We start from the raw sequence: 16,638 nt of genomic DNA, 5'->3' as shown, positions 1-16,638 counted from the left end.
CCGCTTTATCCTCACAAAGGTTGGGGGGCGTGCGGGAGCCTATCCCAGCTGTCTTCGGGCAAGTAGACGGGGGACACCCTGAACCGGTGTCCAGCCAATCGCAGGACACACAGAGACGAAAAACCATCCGCGCTCACACTCACACCTAGGGACAAATTTTGAGTGTTCAATCAGCCTGCCATGCATGTTTTTGGAATGTGGAAGGAAACCGGAGTACCCGGAGAAAACCCACACCGTCCCGGGAGAACATGCAAACTCCACACAGGAAAGCCGAAGCTGGAATCGAACCCGGTACCTCTGCACCGTGAGGTCGACGCGCTAACCACTGGTCCACTGGGCCGCCCTCATTTATATTTTCTCCTGGGAATTGATTCCAGCATCAAGTAGGCCAATGTTGACAAATTCATATTTTCTCTTGGGAAACTTTGATTACAAAATCATCCGGGTGCTTGTTCTGGACATAACGCCGTGCATGTGTGCGAGAGAGCGCGACGAGATCAATTTTCACAGCTGCCTGCTTGTGAAGGGTAGGTTTGTACGTGAGGCGAGGTTGGAACCAAAAGCTTTTGATGGGTTAGGTCATTCACGCACACCCGCGCGCACACACACACACGTGAATACGCACAGACCCACGGCCACTCAATCTGCCGCATGTCATCATCATCGAGTAAGATCTCCCTTTCTGTCTGCATTTCATCTTCACGCCATCGCACTGACAGATCTCCCTGACAAGAGCAAACGACTTTAATCCCAGTTTAATGACAGATAATGGTGCCGCACGCTGTGCTCATTTGCATGCGGACGGTCACTAGCTCGCCTGCTAGCTCGCTCACTCCTTCCTCCGGAGTTCCCCCCTCTCTCATTTCCATTTGGGATTTTAATGGTAGAACTCAAGCGGCGAGGTTCCTTCGCCACCTGAGGTGACAAACGATGGTGATTGACCGCCGCCTGCTGTAGAGGTTAAAAGCTGCTTGCTTGTTCATGTCCAAGTCATATTGATAATCATCCATGACGCCAAGGCCTAATGGGAACGATGGGATGCCAATGCTGTACTGATGCCATTAGAGAGCTAAGACCTGTATGATTAGGTTTCAAACAGTTGCCGATCGTCAAAATAAATCAAGAAGATGATGTTTCGTCCGTCGATGGACTGGGAATGCTAATGCTAATAATAACAAGGCAATATACTGAAAAGTGACACACCAGAAATTAATCTGACAGTGGGGAGCTGTCACTTGTTGAGCCGCTGTGATCTATTTAAAAGGCAAAAGCTGATGAAACACAGCTCGTCTTTGACATCTCTTGTTGCTTCAAATAAAAACGGCAGGCTTCCTGTGTTTTTTCAGCCATGGTTTCTTGAGGCTTTTTTGTGGGTCTACTCATGATAGACATCCATCCATCCATCCATTTTCCGATCCGCTTGATCCTCACAAGGGTCGCGGGACGTGCTGGAGCCTATCCCAGCTGTCTTCAGGCAGTAAGCAGGGGACACCCTGAACCGGTTGCCAGCCAATCGCAGGGACATACTAGACATGTCGACCAAATTTTACCAAATTTTCAATTAATATTAATGATCTGAATTATCAGTTGAATTTCATGTATAAGTCTTCAAACCTGGCCTACTTCAAACCAATTTTCAAGACTCCCATTTCATTTTACAACATGGGTTTTTGAGACTTTTTTGTGGGTCTACCCATGCTAGACGTGTACCAAATGTTATGTTATTTTATGTGAAACTAGCTTTGGGGGCTGAATTTCCCCAAACTCCATGGTGACGCCTCGCTTTCATTTCCCATTTTGTGGCATGTCATCAAACTTTGCCTCTGTGCTCTCTCCAAATGCAAAAACCAAAAACGTAATTTAACGTCCACCGATCGTCTAGTTCACAAGGTTCAAATTTGGTGGCAAAAATCGTTAGGACAAGTTTGCTATGTTACTACATCAACCGGCTTCAGGCTCTGAATTTCAAAAACATCCTAGGGGACACTACCCTGGCCAATTTGGAGGTGACTTCAATCGATGTCTAAACCCTTGAAACTTTAATTTGACTGCTTGCTTAGGTCCTAAAGACCCATAACGTCCTAGCTTCAAAGGCCGCGCTAATGTTAGCATTAGCACCTCTTTTGGGGTGGTGGAAGAATGGCGGTATCCTGGAGCCATGTTTTTCCTCGCGCACTCGAGAGTAATTACCGACACGCTCGAGGCAGAAAGTCAAGCTCCTCTTAAAGGAGTTGCTTGTTTAAACCGAGGAAGCTTGAGGGGAGCATTAGCTTCCCTCCATTAAACCTCGCAGCTCATCATCAAGCGTCCTTCAACTGAACAAAACAACATAGTGGCACTGTCTCCCGGGGATCCATTTCAGTATTGAAAAAGTAGGTATCAGTGCCTTGATATACTCCCCTGCGGTTCAATTCCAGTTGCGAGAAAGTTACATCAAAGTGTCGATATGTTCGTCTAGGGCACAATTACAGGATCAAGTAGGTTTGTATCAGCGTAACAATATTTTCTTCTTGGAATCAACCCCAATATTGAGACAAGTGGTAGTTGAGTGTTTATATGCACTCCTGGGAATTCATTCTAGTGTTGAGAAGGCTGCTATCAGAGTACTAATGTTCTTTCCGAAGAATATATTTCAAGATCAGGAAGTACGGTGTCTGAATATTGAGTATCAATGTTTTCTCTTGGAAAACAATTCCTGTATCACCAAGCTTTGCATCGGCGTAACAATGTTTTTCCAAGGCGCTGATTTTGGTGTTGGGAAGTTTTTAATGAGAGTAACAATATTACAGAATTCATATTTTCGGCTGGGGATTGATTCAGAGGTTATTTTCTCTGGGGAAAAGCAATTCCCAAAATGGGAAAGCTGGTTTGCCGATCGTCAAAATAAATCAAGAAGATGATGTTTCGTCCGTCGATGGACTGGGAATGCTAATGCTAATAATAACAAGGCAATATACTGAAAAGTGACACACCAGAAATTAATCTGACAGTGGGGAGCTGTCACTTGTTGAGCCGCTGTGATCTATTTAAAAGGCAAAAGCTGATGAAACACAGCTCGTCTTTGACATCTCTTGTTGCTTCAAATAAAAACGGCAGGCTTCCTGTGTTTTTTCAGCCATGGTTTCTTGAGGCTTTTTTGTGGGTCTACTCATGATAGACATCCATCCATCCATCCATTTTCCGATCCGCTTGATCCTCACAAGGGTCGCGGGACGTGCTGGAGCCTATCCCAGCTGTCTTCAGGCAGTAAGCAGGGGACACCCTGAACCGGTTGCCAGCCAATCGCAGGGACATACTAGACATGTCGACCAAATTTTACCAAATTTTCAATTAATATTAATGATCTGAATTATCAGTTGAATTTCATGTATAAGTCTTCAAACCTGGCCTACTTCAAACCAATTTTCAAGACTCCCATTTCATTTTACAACATGGGTTTTTGAGACTTTTTTGTGGGTCTACCCATGCTAGACGTGTACCAAATGTTATGTTATTTTATGTGAAACTAGCTTTGGGGGCTGAATTTCCCCAAACTCCATGGTGACGCCTCGCTTTCATTTCCCATTTTGTGGCATGTCATCAAACTTTGCCTCTGTGCTCTCTCCAAATGCAAAAACCAAAAACGTAATTTAACGTCCACCGATCGTCTAGTTCACAAGGTTCAAATTTGGTGGCAAAAATCGTTAGGACAAGTTTGCTATGTTACTACATCAACCGGCTTCAGGCTCTGAATTTCAAAAACATCCTAGGGGACACTACCCTGGCCAATTTGGAGGTGACTTCAATCGATGTCTAAACCCTTGAAACTTTAATTTGACTGCTTGCTTAGGTCCTAAAGACCCATAACGTCCTAGCTTCAAAGGCCGCGCTAATGTTAGCATTAGCACCTCTTTTGGGGTGGTGGAAGAATGGCGGTATCCTGGAGCCATGTTTTTCCTCGCGCACTCGAGAGTAATTACCGACACGCTCGAGGCAGAAAGTCAAGCTCCTCTTAAAGGAGTTGCTTGTTTAAACCGAGGAAGCTTGAGGGGAGCATTAGCTTCCCTCCATTAAACCTCGCAGCTCATCATCAAGCGTCCTTCAACTGAACAAAACAACATAGTGGCACTGGAGCCCCTTTGCTTTGTGCTCATATTTCCTCTTCAGAGTCACTTATGGAAATAAGTGCGGCCATGAAAGGAGGAAGTCAAGGTCGAGGGGGATGAATGCGGATTTATTAAGTCAGGGAAGGCTGAGATTTTATTATCAGTCGGGTTGGGATGGTGGTGGAGACGCTTCCACCGGACCAGTACATGATCCAGATAAGAAGAATGACCTCCGAGACTTTGCCGCTGGCTATTCATCATGTTTTCATTGGGAGAAACACGTCTCTAGTCATTTTCTTTGTGAAATCTTTTTACATTGGTTCACAGGGAACCCGTATGCGGGCGGGGCCAGTGAACTTCACCTTGCAACAACTAACTAAAAAACATGCCTTGTGATCTGATTGACTTGTATTTTTGATTTGGGAAAACTTTCTTTTTTTTTTCAGGTCAGTCAAACAACCCAGTGGGTGTGGCCACTGGCTAGCTAAAGCCAAAGTTTTTCATTGACACCTGTGGCAACTGTGGGCGAGCCCTTTGAATTCTGCTAGCAACAACTGCGTCACTTGACTTAATTAACGTTCATCGTTTTGGACAAATGTACTGTTTTTTTTTAACTCTGGTTATTATTGTATATTTAATATAGACGAGTGTAGATTGGGGCACCGTGAGGCTTATGAACTGTGCCTAGCAACAAGTGACTAATAACATGCAGTTGTCTTGTCATTTGGCATAGGGCTTTGGGTTTTTGTCACCTGAAAAAAAAAATCTGCTTTTGTCTTTAAAAATTAGCTTTGGGAAACTCAAACAAGACAAGCCAATTATGCACATTGGTTTTGGGGGACATTTCATGAGTGTGTTGTCAGCTCCAGCGAGTCCATACTAAACTATTTATTGGTCCATTGGTCAACTATGCTTCAGCCGTATGAATTCTACCTAGCAACAACAAACTATCATCATCCTGATATACGCTTATCAAGTGCAATAGCCACTATTTGGCCTTATTTGTTGCCCTTGGTTGAGGTCCATTTATTGACTTAAGTTGCACATGTCGGAAAACTTTTATCCACGTAATATTATGCCCGGTGGCATTCCCTCAATTGTTCCTCTCAACCCGTGTGACAGCATCTATTATTTTTCCCATTTTATACCTCACTGATTTGCTCCGGTGAATGTTTGTGTGTGCATGCGTGTGCATGCATGTGTGTGTGTGTCTGTGTGTGTGTGGGGAGGGTTGCCATCTGCTCTCTGGATTCATTGTCGTGAAGTAGAGGAAGGGGAAGCTGGTCAGTGTATTACATTGACGCAAAGAAAAGCCAGTATTCATGATGCCACGGTATTTTATATTGAATCCAGTGTTGTGATTCTTATTTTCCCCTACTCCCTTCGCGATCAACTTGAGACCAGTCGGCAGGATACCGGTCGATCGATGTATTGGGCACCCCTGTGTCAGATGAATTCCATCGATCTCAGCACGCATTTGGTGTTCATGCAATTGCGTGATGATGAGGACAGCCTTCACATGACAAAATACAAATGTGTTGTTTTTCTTGTTAGGATCGTTTTTCAACGTGTTGGGCCACGTGTGGCAGACATTAAGGCAAAGGATGAATTACATTTGCAAAACCCATCACATGGAATACTAATGGGTCAATAAAAGGAATTTTAATAGGGAAATACATGGATCACGGATAGAAAAAGAATGCGCTAAAATTTCTTTTCAAGTGAAGTTCGTTTGGAGCTTGTGTACTGTGAGGTAATCGATCGTTGTAGTGGATGTCCTTTTCACGCAAATTACATAGGACACTGAAAAAGTCAATGGCTCAGAGTCTGCCAGTGGATAATTAAAATTTTTAATAGGTTTTCAACATATCCTAGTCAAACCGATTCCTTTAATTATGTTGCTCTGTGGAATACGCTAATGATAAACTAGTTCAATTAGCTCGTTGAAGGCATTTGAAATAACTACCTCAAGTAAGTGGATAATAAAACAGGTAGTGGGTAGTTGAAGAAAGCAGCCTGTGAACATTAATGAGTTGTAATAAATAAGTCACTAAAAATAACTACTCGAAGTGCAGTAACTAAGTCCTTGAAGTGAGTATCGAGTTGAAAAAAATCGATCAGTCAATGGTACATAGCCCTGAAAAGTCAGCAGCTTGTTAAATTTAGTAACCAGTTGAACAAAAAACAACATTTGGCCAATTTGGAAGAAGAAGAGCCTGGAGAGACCGACTGCAAACTCCCGGTGGTTAAAATACAACAAAAAAACAAAAACCTCTACGTTCCAACCCTCACTAATGGTCACGAGCTATGGGTCGTGGCCGAAAAAACGAGATCCCGGATACAAGCGGACAAAATTAGTTTTCTCCGCAGGGTGTCCGGGCTCTCCCTTAGAGATAAAGCGAGAAGCTCGGCCATCCGGGAGTGGCTCAGAGTCGAGCCGCTTCTCCTCCACGTCAAGCGGAGCCAGATGAGGTGGCTCGGGAATCTGATTAGGATGCCTCCTGGAAGCCTCCCTGGTGAGGTGTTAGGGGCATATCCCACTGGCAGGAGGCCCCAGGGCTGACCCAGGACACGCAGCAGAGACTATGTCTCCCAGTTGGTCTGGGAACGCCTTGGGATCCCGCAGGAAGAGCTGGAAGAAGTGGCTGGGGAGAGGGAAGTCCTGTCTTCCCTGCTTAAGCTATTGCCCCCGCGACCCGACCCCGTGGTAGAAAAATTAATTTGGTGTTCAAAAAGTCTTTTTTCAAACTTGAGTCTTGAAAAAGAGGGGGTCGTCTTATAATCAGGGCCGTCTTATATTTGGGCCAATACAGTAAGTGACTAAGTAGTGCAAATAAGTCACTAGATCATGTAAGTGACTCGTAGAGGGAAGAACATACTTGAAATAAGTTTGTCGAAACAACAAAATTCATTGAAGTCAGCTCATTCATGATAGTAACTAGTTGAAGTGACTCGTCGAAATGAGTATGAAGCTTGTTGAAATAAGTAGGTATCTCTTCTTCCTCGTGTCCGGCCATCTTCTATATCACGTCCTTCCAGTGGGTGGCGCAGGCGAGTGCAGCAGCATTTGGCTCGGCCAGGTCATGTCCAGTACATTTTGGAGCAGTTCTACATCTCATGATGTGTTCCATTGTTTGTGGTTCACCACACACACAAGCATCGGAAGTTGCTAATTTCCATTTTTTCATGGATGCCTTGCATCGTCCTTCGCCGACCCGCAGACGGTTCAGTGTCTTCCAGACAGCCCAAGGTTGGTCATGACCAGTAGCGAGACATTCATCTGGGGTGATGCCTCTCTCTGTCCATTGTGTTGTCTGGCTTCCCAGGCTATTCCACTGCTTGTGCCACTCAGTGATCCTGGCAGCAGATGGTGTGGTCTCCAGTAATGCAGTGGTATCTAAGAAGCTGCTCCTGGACTTGAGCCGTTTCTGGGGGGCATAGTGTTCATGAAGTAGGTGCCGGTTGTCGTTGGCCTGCTTTGTGCGCTCTGCTTTAGCGATGACTGCTCTACGGATGTCAGGGGGGGAAATGCCAGAGAGGGCATAGAGGCAGGGGGTGGGGGTTGTTTTAATGCACCCAGTCACTATCCTGCAGGTCTCATTGAGGATTGGATCTATTTTGTGCGCGTGACTTGAATTGTACCATGCTGGGCAGGCATATTCGGCGGTGGAATAGCACAGGGCTAGTGCTGTCGTGCGCAATGTGCTTGGGTGAGCTCCCCACTTTGAATTGGTCAGTTGTCGCAGAAGGCTGTTCCTGGTTGACACCTTAGCTCTTGTGTTCTTGATGTGCTCCTTGTAGCTGAGGGTACGGTCTAGGGTTACGCCCAGGTAGACTGGGTGTTGGTGGTTTTCGAGCCCTATTCCGTCCCAAGTTACATTGAGCTCCCGTTTAGCCTCCCTGTTTTTGAGATGGAAGCTGCAGATTTGGGTCTTCCCAGGGTTTGGACGCAGGTGGTTTTCCAGATAGTATGCAGACATATCTGAGAGTCCTCGTTCCAGGGTTGACTCAACTTCTGGGAAGGTATGCTGTTGCGTTGTAATGGCTAGGTCGTCTGCATAGATGAACCTGCTGCATCCTTCTGGTAGGGGTTGGTCGTTGGTATAAACATTGAAGAGGAGGGGTGCCAGGACACTGCCCTGCGGCAGCCCGTTGTTTTGGTGGAACCATCTGCTTTTTTTATTGTTGAGTGTGACATGGAACATCCGGTTGCTCAGAAGACATCTTATTATATTGCACAGTTTGGCAGCTGCTGTCAGGTCGAAAAGTTTTTTGATCAGCAGCCTGTGTTGGACGGTATCATAAGCTGCCGACAGGTCTACGAAGGCAGCGCCTGTTATCAGCTTCTTCTGGTAGCCGTCCTCGATGTATTGGGTGAGGTTTAGCAGTTGGCCTGAGCATGACTTCCCGGCTCTGAATCCGGCTTGTTCTTTTATCAGCTCAGTGTCTATCTGGGGGGATAGTCGGGCAAGGAGTAGTCTCTCGAACAGCTTGTAGGTGATACAGAGTAGGGAGATGGGCCGGTAGCTTTTGGGGCAGTTGGGGTCTTTCCCAGGTTTTTGAAGAGCAATGGTGATGGCTTTCCTCCAGATTGTTGGTATGTGCTGGGTTTGGAGGCAGGTGTTGTACATGTCCATGAGCCATTGTTTGGCAGCTGGGCCAAGGTGAGTGATCATCTCTGTCAGTATGTCGTCGGGACCTGCAGCTTTGCCCAGCTTCATGGTGCTTAGTCCATCTTCAAACTCCTCAAAGGTGAAGGGCTTGGTTAGAATGGACATGTTCTGCTGACTGCCCGGGATGGTGGTGAGAAGATGTTGTCCTTTAGCCCTGCGCCTTTCTGCTCTTCTCCCGTTGGCCACCAGTTGGCTCCCAACCTGGTTTGGTGTTACGTCGGATATAACGGGTGGTGTGATCTTATCACCGTTTAGTTTCCGGATAGTAGCCCAGGCTTTTTTGCTGTTTCGAGTCATGTTGATGTTCTCTACAAGTGTTTGCCAGGCTTCCCGCCTCTCCTTCCCTAGGGATTCCATGAGTGTGTCACTCAGTTCACTGGCGGCGTCGGAAAAGGGGTCTTTTTCGAACTCCAGTTCATAGCGCGCCAGCAGCTGTGATGACTCCTCTGTAAGGCCTGCGATGTATTCTTTTCGGCATCCGCGTGGGATATGTGCGCAAGCAGTCTTCTTTACAGCCTGAACAAACATGGTGTAGTTGTCAGGTGTGGGTTCAATGTCTGTTAAAGCGTTTTCCATTCCTTCGCTATATTCATCCCATTTGGCCTTCATGAGGTTGAAGCGGCGTCGAAAGGGTACTTCCGTCTTCGTGATGGCAGGCTTGATCGTGACTGAGATTGGTCGATGTTGTGACTTGGGAAGCGGTTTAAGCACCGTTTTCTCAGTCAGATGTGCTAGTCTCTGGCTGACGAAGCACAGGTCAGGGTTGTAGCCTCTTCTCCAGCGGCAGCTGTTGAAGGACTTGGGGAGTTTAGAGTTTTGAATAAGCTCCAGCTGCAAGCCTGTGTTTTCCATCCAACTTTCAACTAGTTCACCATCACTGTTGGTTGAGTCGTATCTGAAGTAGCCTGTTGCAGTCATTGCATATCTTTTATTTTCCTCCCTCCCGCTCTCTTTCTTTTCCTGCCTCTTTGCTCACTAATTCTGCGCTAACACGGTGCTAATGAAATGAAGAGGCGAGCACTCCAGTGCCATGTCTTCACCTTCGGGCTGTTTGTTAGCACCCCTGCATTTCAATTAATCAATTAACGCCTCGGCCACACGCGCTCGAGCACACACACGCACACATACACGCACACACACACGCACACACACACACACACACACACACACACACACACACACACACACACACACACACACACACACACACACACACGGTGGCTCCTGTTGAATAATGCAGCAGTCTTAATCAGCTTGTTCCATCCACACTCAGGGAATGTAAATGATGTGAGGAAGGAGCCGACGCTAAGAGCTAGATTAGCTCTCAGCGCTCAAGGCAATCGGGGTTGTTTCATGCGCGCCCTGTGTGATGCATGAACCTTTCTTCCTCGCACTCGCTGGACTGGACAAAGGAATGGGGAAATTCCACTCCACCCTAATGAGATAACATCCATCCATCCATGATCTTTTTTATTAAAAAAGAATTTTAAAAATGCGCATTACTGGGCAAACGTTGTGTCTTCTTTGCTCTTTTCATATTACAATTTAGGTGTTGAAGGAATGCAACTTTTATTCTTGTCAGATTATGATTTTCCTCATATAAAAAATACAGCATATGTAAATCCTGTGAGAGTTGTGGTGCCTTTTGCAACTCCATTTCAATTTTCTAAAGAAAAAAAATACAAAGGACTTTGATATATATATATATATATATATGTAATTTTAATGCAAATGTCAATTTGAAATTCGAACATTTTCATTCTTGAAACATTTTTACCAAAAACGATGACTAAAAGAAAATAGAACTTCATCTAGGAGTATGACTTTTCCATGGTAAATTCCAACTATTTTTCCTCAAAAATAACAATTTAGCCCAATAATGTTACGCCATTATTCTTGTAGTATAATCATTTTTTTTCCTTTCACTTACGCTAAGATAAAAGCATTTTGTCCTAGAAGAATGTGCGGTAGAAGTTGCGCATTCATGTTTTCCGCCTGAGTGCAATCACCAAAACAACATTCCAACGTGATCGGAATGAACCCCCCAAAAGCAGCAAAGCATTGTGGGACTTTTTTTCAGTGTAAAAGGACGCCAAAGTAAGCAAGACCTTGTGTGTATGTGTGTGTGTGTGTGTGTGTGTGTGTGTGTGTGTGATGGATGGAGCTCATCTGTATTCAGGGTCCCCGCCTCCATCCTGGACCCTACGGGCTCTTTGTTATTCAAAAAAAAAAAAGAAAAAGTGGACAATGAGCTGTGGGTCCTCACTCTTGCCCGCCTAGATGGGTTGCGAGGGGGGTCCAAATTGTGCCTGGAGAAGTCTCCAACTCTGGGCTGATTCATTTTCAATCTCAGGTTGCACGCGCTTAAATGCTGATTTCTTTATATTTTCATTCCGTCAACTTCGCTGCAACTCTTTTGTGACTTTTGCCGACTTTTAAAAAATGGCAAGGGTGAACAAAAATGCTGCATATAGCAGACAGCTGGAAGATAAACAAGTGTGATCGATTTGGCTGCGATCCAATACAAATCGATAAGGTATTCATAATTATGACAGCTAATATGATCCAAGCAACAGACACATTTCGAATTGTTGCTGTACGATACTAACACGATAAACTACGATAGATATGGAACTGGACATGGGCCGCTAACAGTGTAAACAGTCTGATGGTGTGTTGCTCATGTTACCATGAGCAAAAATATCACAGATTCACTTAATCGCAATTACTGGTCTCTTTGTGGGTACACCAGCAAACATAAAAAGAAAATTCAGAATGGAATATTTTTTAACTAACCCTGACAAGGGCAGAGGTTACTCCAGTGGACAGCTTATCATGTTATCAGTTTACATGAAAGGGTTCAAATTAACAAGTCTGAAAATGTGTAGCTACTGTGGTCTTACTCAGCTTTGAATTGCCGTCAGCCATGCTAGTTAGCTAGTCATCTGCCTCAGTAGTGAGACTATACCAATTATAGACACGGCAACTCTCATGCTGTTAGCCATGCTAGTTAGCCAGTTATCTGCCTCAGTAGTGAGTCTATACCACTTATAGACACGGCAACTCTCATAGCTGCTTGCAAATGTTTTCCTTTCAAAGCAACGTTAAAGTAATATGTGAAGGTGACCGTCTAACAATATGCCCGAGCCACCTCATGGGGCTCCTTTCGATGCGGCGGAGCAGCAGCTCTACTCTTGAGCTCCTCCTGAATGACCAAGTGTTTCATCTTTTCACATACAAATGCATAATTTTACATAAGCAGCGAGCTATGATCCAAATAAATACAATATAAATAGCTGTAGATATGCTATAGATATGATAGAACAGTTTTTTTGTTTTTCTGCTCTTGGAGACAAAACACGTTACCGTAGATGAGCTGTAGCTCCTGTTTGGCATTTACAAAGAACAATGTATCCAACTGCAACAATTGGTGCAGAACCAAGATTAATTTCGACATCTTTCATCTAGATTGCACGCAATTAAAATGGCTGACCTTTCCAAAAATGCATGTATTATTACTATTAGAGGAATAAAGTTTTCAATCTATTTATCTTTTTTAAATGTCATGACTGCATTGGGGGTGAGTCGCCATTCATCTCTGGTCTTGGTTAGAGAGTGTGCGCTTCTTTTCTTTTTTTTTTCCAAAAATGTGAAGAAAGTAACTGTGGGAAAAGACTCGGCTTGAAACCACAATTTGAAATTTTGACCTTGGCGTGAATTTTAAAAACATTAACCCTGTCTTGCAAGCCTAATCAGGACACCGACACCTCTAGTTTGAAATCCTAGCTTAAACCCCCAAACCCAACTGTGAAACCCGAAGATGAACTCTTAACCCTTAGCCCAAAACCTCCATTTCCCCAAATCTTTCCCCCTGACCGAGTCTTCCAAAAATTGAAAGCTGTATTTCCTGGCGGCGTTGTCGCGAACATGTCCTGAATGTTAAACATGAGGAAAAGAAATGATTCTCTCCAGCGTCTTGTACAAGTGCAACAGACACATTGAAAAAAAGTACAAGTGCTGTGACGGGCAGCAAGGTGCACTCGCTTAAAATTCTAGGAAGTCGTCGGAGTCAAGTCCATGTTGGCCGTTTTTCCTTCACTGCTCTCGAGAGACTCTTAAAAGGACAAAAAATAAAAAAACTACTTTTACTCTATTTCATCTTCATCTTCCTCCACTTCACACATGTTCCCTCAATGGGCCTGCTCTCTGGACGCATGCCTCACCTTCAGAGGAGAGTTTTGGCAAATGTATTGGGACAGCTCCGTGAAAAAAAAAACAGAAAAAGTGAAGAAATTGCGGATGATACAGTTGGGACAAAACAATTGGGAAACATAGAGTTTGGCCATAAATGTTGTCACTGTTGTCCCACGTGTCTTGATGAACAATTAAGATTGTTAGCAACTGAAGCTGCTGGTGACACCTGTGATTGATCAAATGTTTGCTTTGTGAAGACTTTCACTGTTTTGCATCCACAGACGCATGCGACAGCGCCCTGGTGTCCAAACTGCCGCCGTCGGCCTTCCGAAGCTCCTCCCAGCTTTCTGCTAGTCACGCTCCTGTCTTCGCCAAGCTCAACAAACGAGATGGTGAGTGGGAATCATGACCTTGATAAGGTCCTAGAGACACATTGTCTTTCTGCAGTGGTATGCAAATACAATGATCAATTATAGTATTGATTGCCACTTGGGCCCAATTTCTATATTCCACCTGTGATGACACAATGGATAATAGATATGCGTCATTGAGTATTGGAAAGCATCTGTTGGCTCCTAGGACAGCCTTTCTGAGGATAATACACCAGGGATTTCTGATTTTCGGTGTACCCCAGGGTTCACCAGCAGGGCCCCTATTATAGTCTCAAGAACGCTCAATCGTGTGTGTCTATGTGTCTGTGTATGACAACCCTTCCTCACTCTCCGCGGTACAAGAGTGCTTTTCCAATATATTAAAGATGATAAGAATAAGAAGAATATCAATGCATTCAATAAATTAAGTTTACAATGATTCAGAGGGTTTGATGCACGCCGATGTCATATTTATGAATGAAATTCAATGACATCTACCACACATATCAGTGGAGTGCAGAATCTGTCTGCCTATGCCTGGATCAAATCCACCAAAATAACATTACATGACCTGCGGCACAATTTCAACCTGCTTTCACCTGGTCAAAAATCTCGTGTACTTTCTGTCATCAAATTGTCAGTTGCACCGAGAGGCATGTAATAGAAATGACAGAACACCCAGAGAGACGTAGGCGTGGTTTGCCAAATTCCCAAAATGGACTTGCCCTGGCACAAAAATGAAGATGCACCAGTTTTATGCCAAGCGCATGAAAATAGGGCTATAGTGTACCCCAGGGTTCACTACAAGGGCCTCTATTTTATCTTTGAGAAACATTCTCTTTTGTGAAATTTAATGGAGCCATACTAGGCATTCATAGAGTGACATCACAATGGCGCAAATTTCAGAACAGGTCAGTGAAAGATATATTTTCAAAATGAAGTTGGGAACAAAATATTAACTTGTTTATGTTCAGTGTAAATGGGTGGGCAGGCACACCAGACACAATTATCTGCATGCAAAAATTAAAAGTCAATTTTCTCTCATACATCAGCTGGGATATATGGTGGAAAATATGCTTTTTAATGTCTGGTGACATCATGCGCCAGACCGCTTCATTAATCCACAAGTATCATTCAGTGGTTTAAAGATGAAATGCTGCATCCACCAGTGCACTCTCTATGGAGACTCACTTTAGATGAGATAACGACGTTGCGTTCTTATGAACGATTAATTCTTGATGCTTGGGGAATATATATTTTTTAAAGGAAGATTGCTGCAGACATGTTTTTCAGACATTTGGGAACTGTTTTAAATTATGACCTGCTTGCTTAAAAAAAGTGTCCTTTAAGCATAATCATACGAATTTCCCCAAGTTCCATTCAAAGTGAAGACTTCGTGACAATTGGTGTCAATATAAGACCGCCCTGGGATGCTCAACACAAACTTTGCAGTGAGTCTTGGCAGACAAAGTGGTGGAGGTGTTGCAGGAGCGATAAAGGAAATTAAGGGGAACTGCGGGATCCAGAGGGGGCCATTGATTTTTGTCAAAGTCAAGCAAACTAAACAAGCGCAAAAAAGGGAAAAAAAACTGCAACAAACTTAAGCCTGCCGCTGCCCAATGGAGCAAATGTGCCAGCAGAGTGATGTTTGCGGTAGCATCGATCGGACGTTTGTGGCCTCCCGCAGCCGATAAAAGCTCTCTTGTAAAAATATCTCTGTCTCTTTACCTGTGAAAAGTTTCCCCTCAGTAGGTCGTTAATGTGCTCCAGATGCTGCTCGGTCCATTAGAATGTTAAGAGCCAAATAGTGCACATGTAGCCCAGTGGAAAGTGCCGGCAGGTTGTAATTCTGCGTCGTTTGTCACGTTGCATCAAGCAAGCCTTTTAACACTCTTAAATGTCATACGCTTGGAAACGACTGTTAACAATAAAACGTAAGAACGATAAAACACGGTTTTACATTTTGCTATTAACATTCGTTGCTGTTACACAGGTGGATAAACAAGTCGCACACTATGATGTATGGTGCAGAATCATCATACAGTAAATAACGATAACTTTTGTGTATCATTATTTTGACAAACTTGAAATTGTCCAAATCCCCCGAAATTCTGCCTCTCAATTCCCAACCCTCTTGGATTTCTTCCATGAAAGCAGACTGACCATCAGCTTTTCTTTAAAATATATTTGCTTTTACTGTCAACGTTTATGCCTTTCTGTTGACATGCTATGGCCCAAACCAGAAAATTAATCAAAATTAATTTTATGTTTGTGCATTTTTTTTTTTTTGCACTGTCAATTTGAATTCATTTCCTGTATTTAAAAAAAAAAGGATGGGAAGTAAAACGTCCGATTCAGTGATGAATCAACATGCTAATCCATAGATTGATCGATTTCAAGCCTATAACCAATTAGAGTACATGCACCCACGGGATCACAGTGTGTGCATTAAGCGAGCAAATGAATCACTAAATGAAGTGTGCGCCGGTGAGGAGGATACCGGCCTTGGTGTAAATGAACATGGATAATGTGAGCGAGCGATACCCGGGTGGTTGCGTCCCCTTCGTCAACGTGCATTTTATCAACATAGATTCTCACTCCCATCGTCAGGTTGCGAAATGAGCTTTTTTTTCTGTCAGCAATACTTCACTCCCAGCTGAGTGTAGCGAAACAAATCCTCTTGTTCTTCCCCCTCACCTTTAATCACGTCCTACAACAAGACCAAAGACGAGCGTAGGCCTTCGCCGGGCTGTCTGTGTTCTGTAGGGCAGTGCTTCCCAATTTGTTTTTTGTCTTGTGTACTCCTAAACCCTTTTGTCATACCACAAGTACCCAATTACTCATACATGTTGATGATTCTCCAAAAGTGGAATGTAACACAAGTGATGATTAATTGAAAATTTAATGTCATTTTCAGGCATAGTCTTCAAAGTCATTAAAATGAATAGGTTGCTTTGAAAATGAATTCGTGATACAAATTAAAAGAATACAAACTCAAATTATGAAATAATAAACATGACTTTATTAGGCATCACAATGCTTCAGTGATAAACAACATAACTAACCAACTAATTAGCTCTCTGCAGTTGTAGAGCAGTGCAAACGAGGTCAATAATAAGCATTAACATTGATAGCTACTGTGAATGTAAGTGTTATTGTGTTATTTTTATCATCCTTGTAAAGTCAGAACTCTTAACAAGCTGCGTTTCCTCATCTTGAATAAGAATCTCTTTTCCAATTGGAGTGAAAGATCCCCCCTTCCCCGGCTCCCTTTTTAATTATCTCGCCGTAATTGCTCACCACTGTAACGGTTAG

General features: G+C 43.8%; 1 protein-coding gene across 2 annotated transcripts in view; it reads left to right on the top strand.

Moving 5' to 3' along the window:
• Positions 1 to 16,638, top strand: part of LOC109529496 (contactin-associated protein-like 4) — a 53,289-nt gene that overhangs the window by 4,249 nt on the left and 32,402 nt on the right. For both annotated transcript variants that reach the window (XM_019892886.1, XM_019892885.1), the window contains exon 2: positions 13,234 to 13,344. In XM_019892886.1, coding sequence (XP_019748445.1) covers positions 13,234 to 13,344 — 111 coding nt within the window. The remainder of the gene's footprint in view (positions 1 to 13,233; positions 13,345 to 16,638) is intronic.

The sequence above is a fragment of the Hippocampus comes genome, unplaced genomic scaffold (assembly GCF_001891065.2).
Source record: "Hippocampus comes isolate QL1 unplaced genomic scaffold, H_comes_QL1_v1.1 scaffold255, whole genome shotgun sequence".
Taxonomy (NCBI): Eukaryota; Metazoa; Chordata; class Actinopteri; order Syngnathiformes; family Syngnathidae; genus Hippocampus; species Hippocampus comes.
Note: the sequence above shows the minus strand (reverse complement) of the source record. Positions and strands in the feature narration are given on the sequence as shown.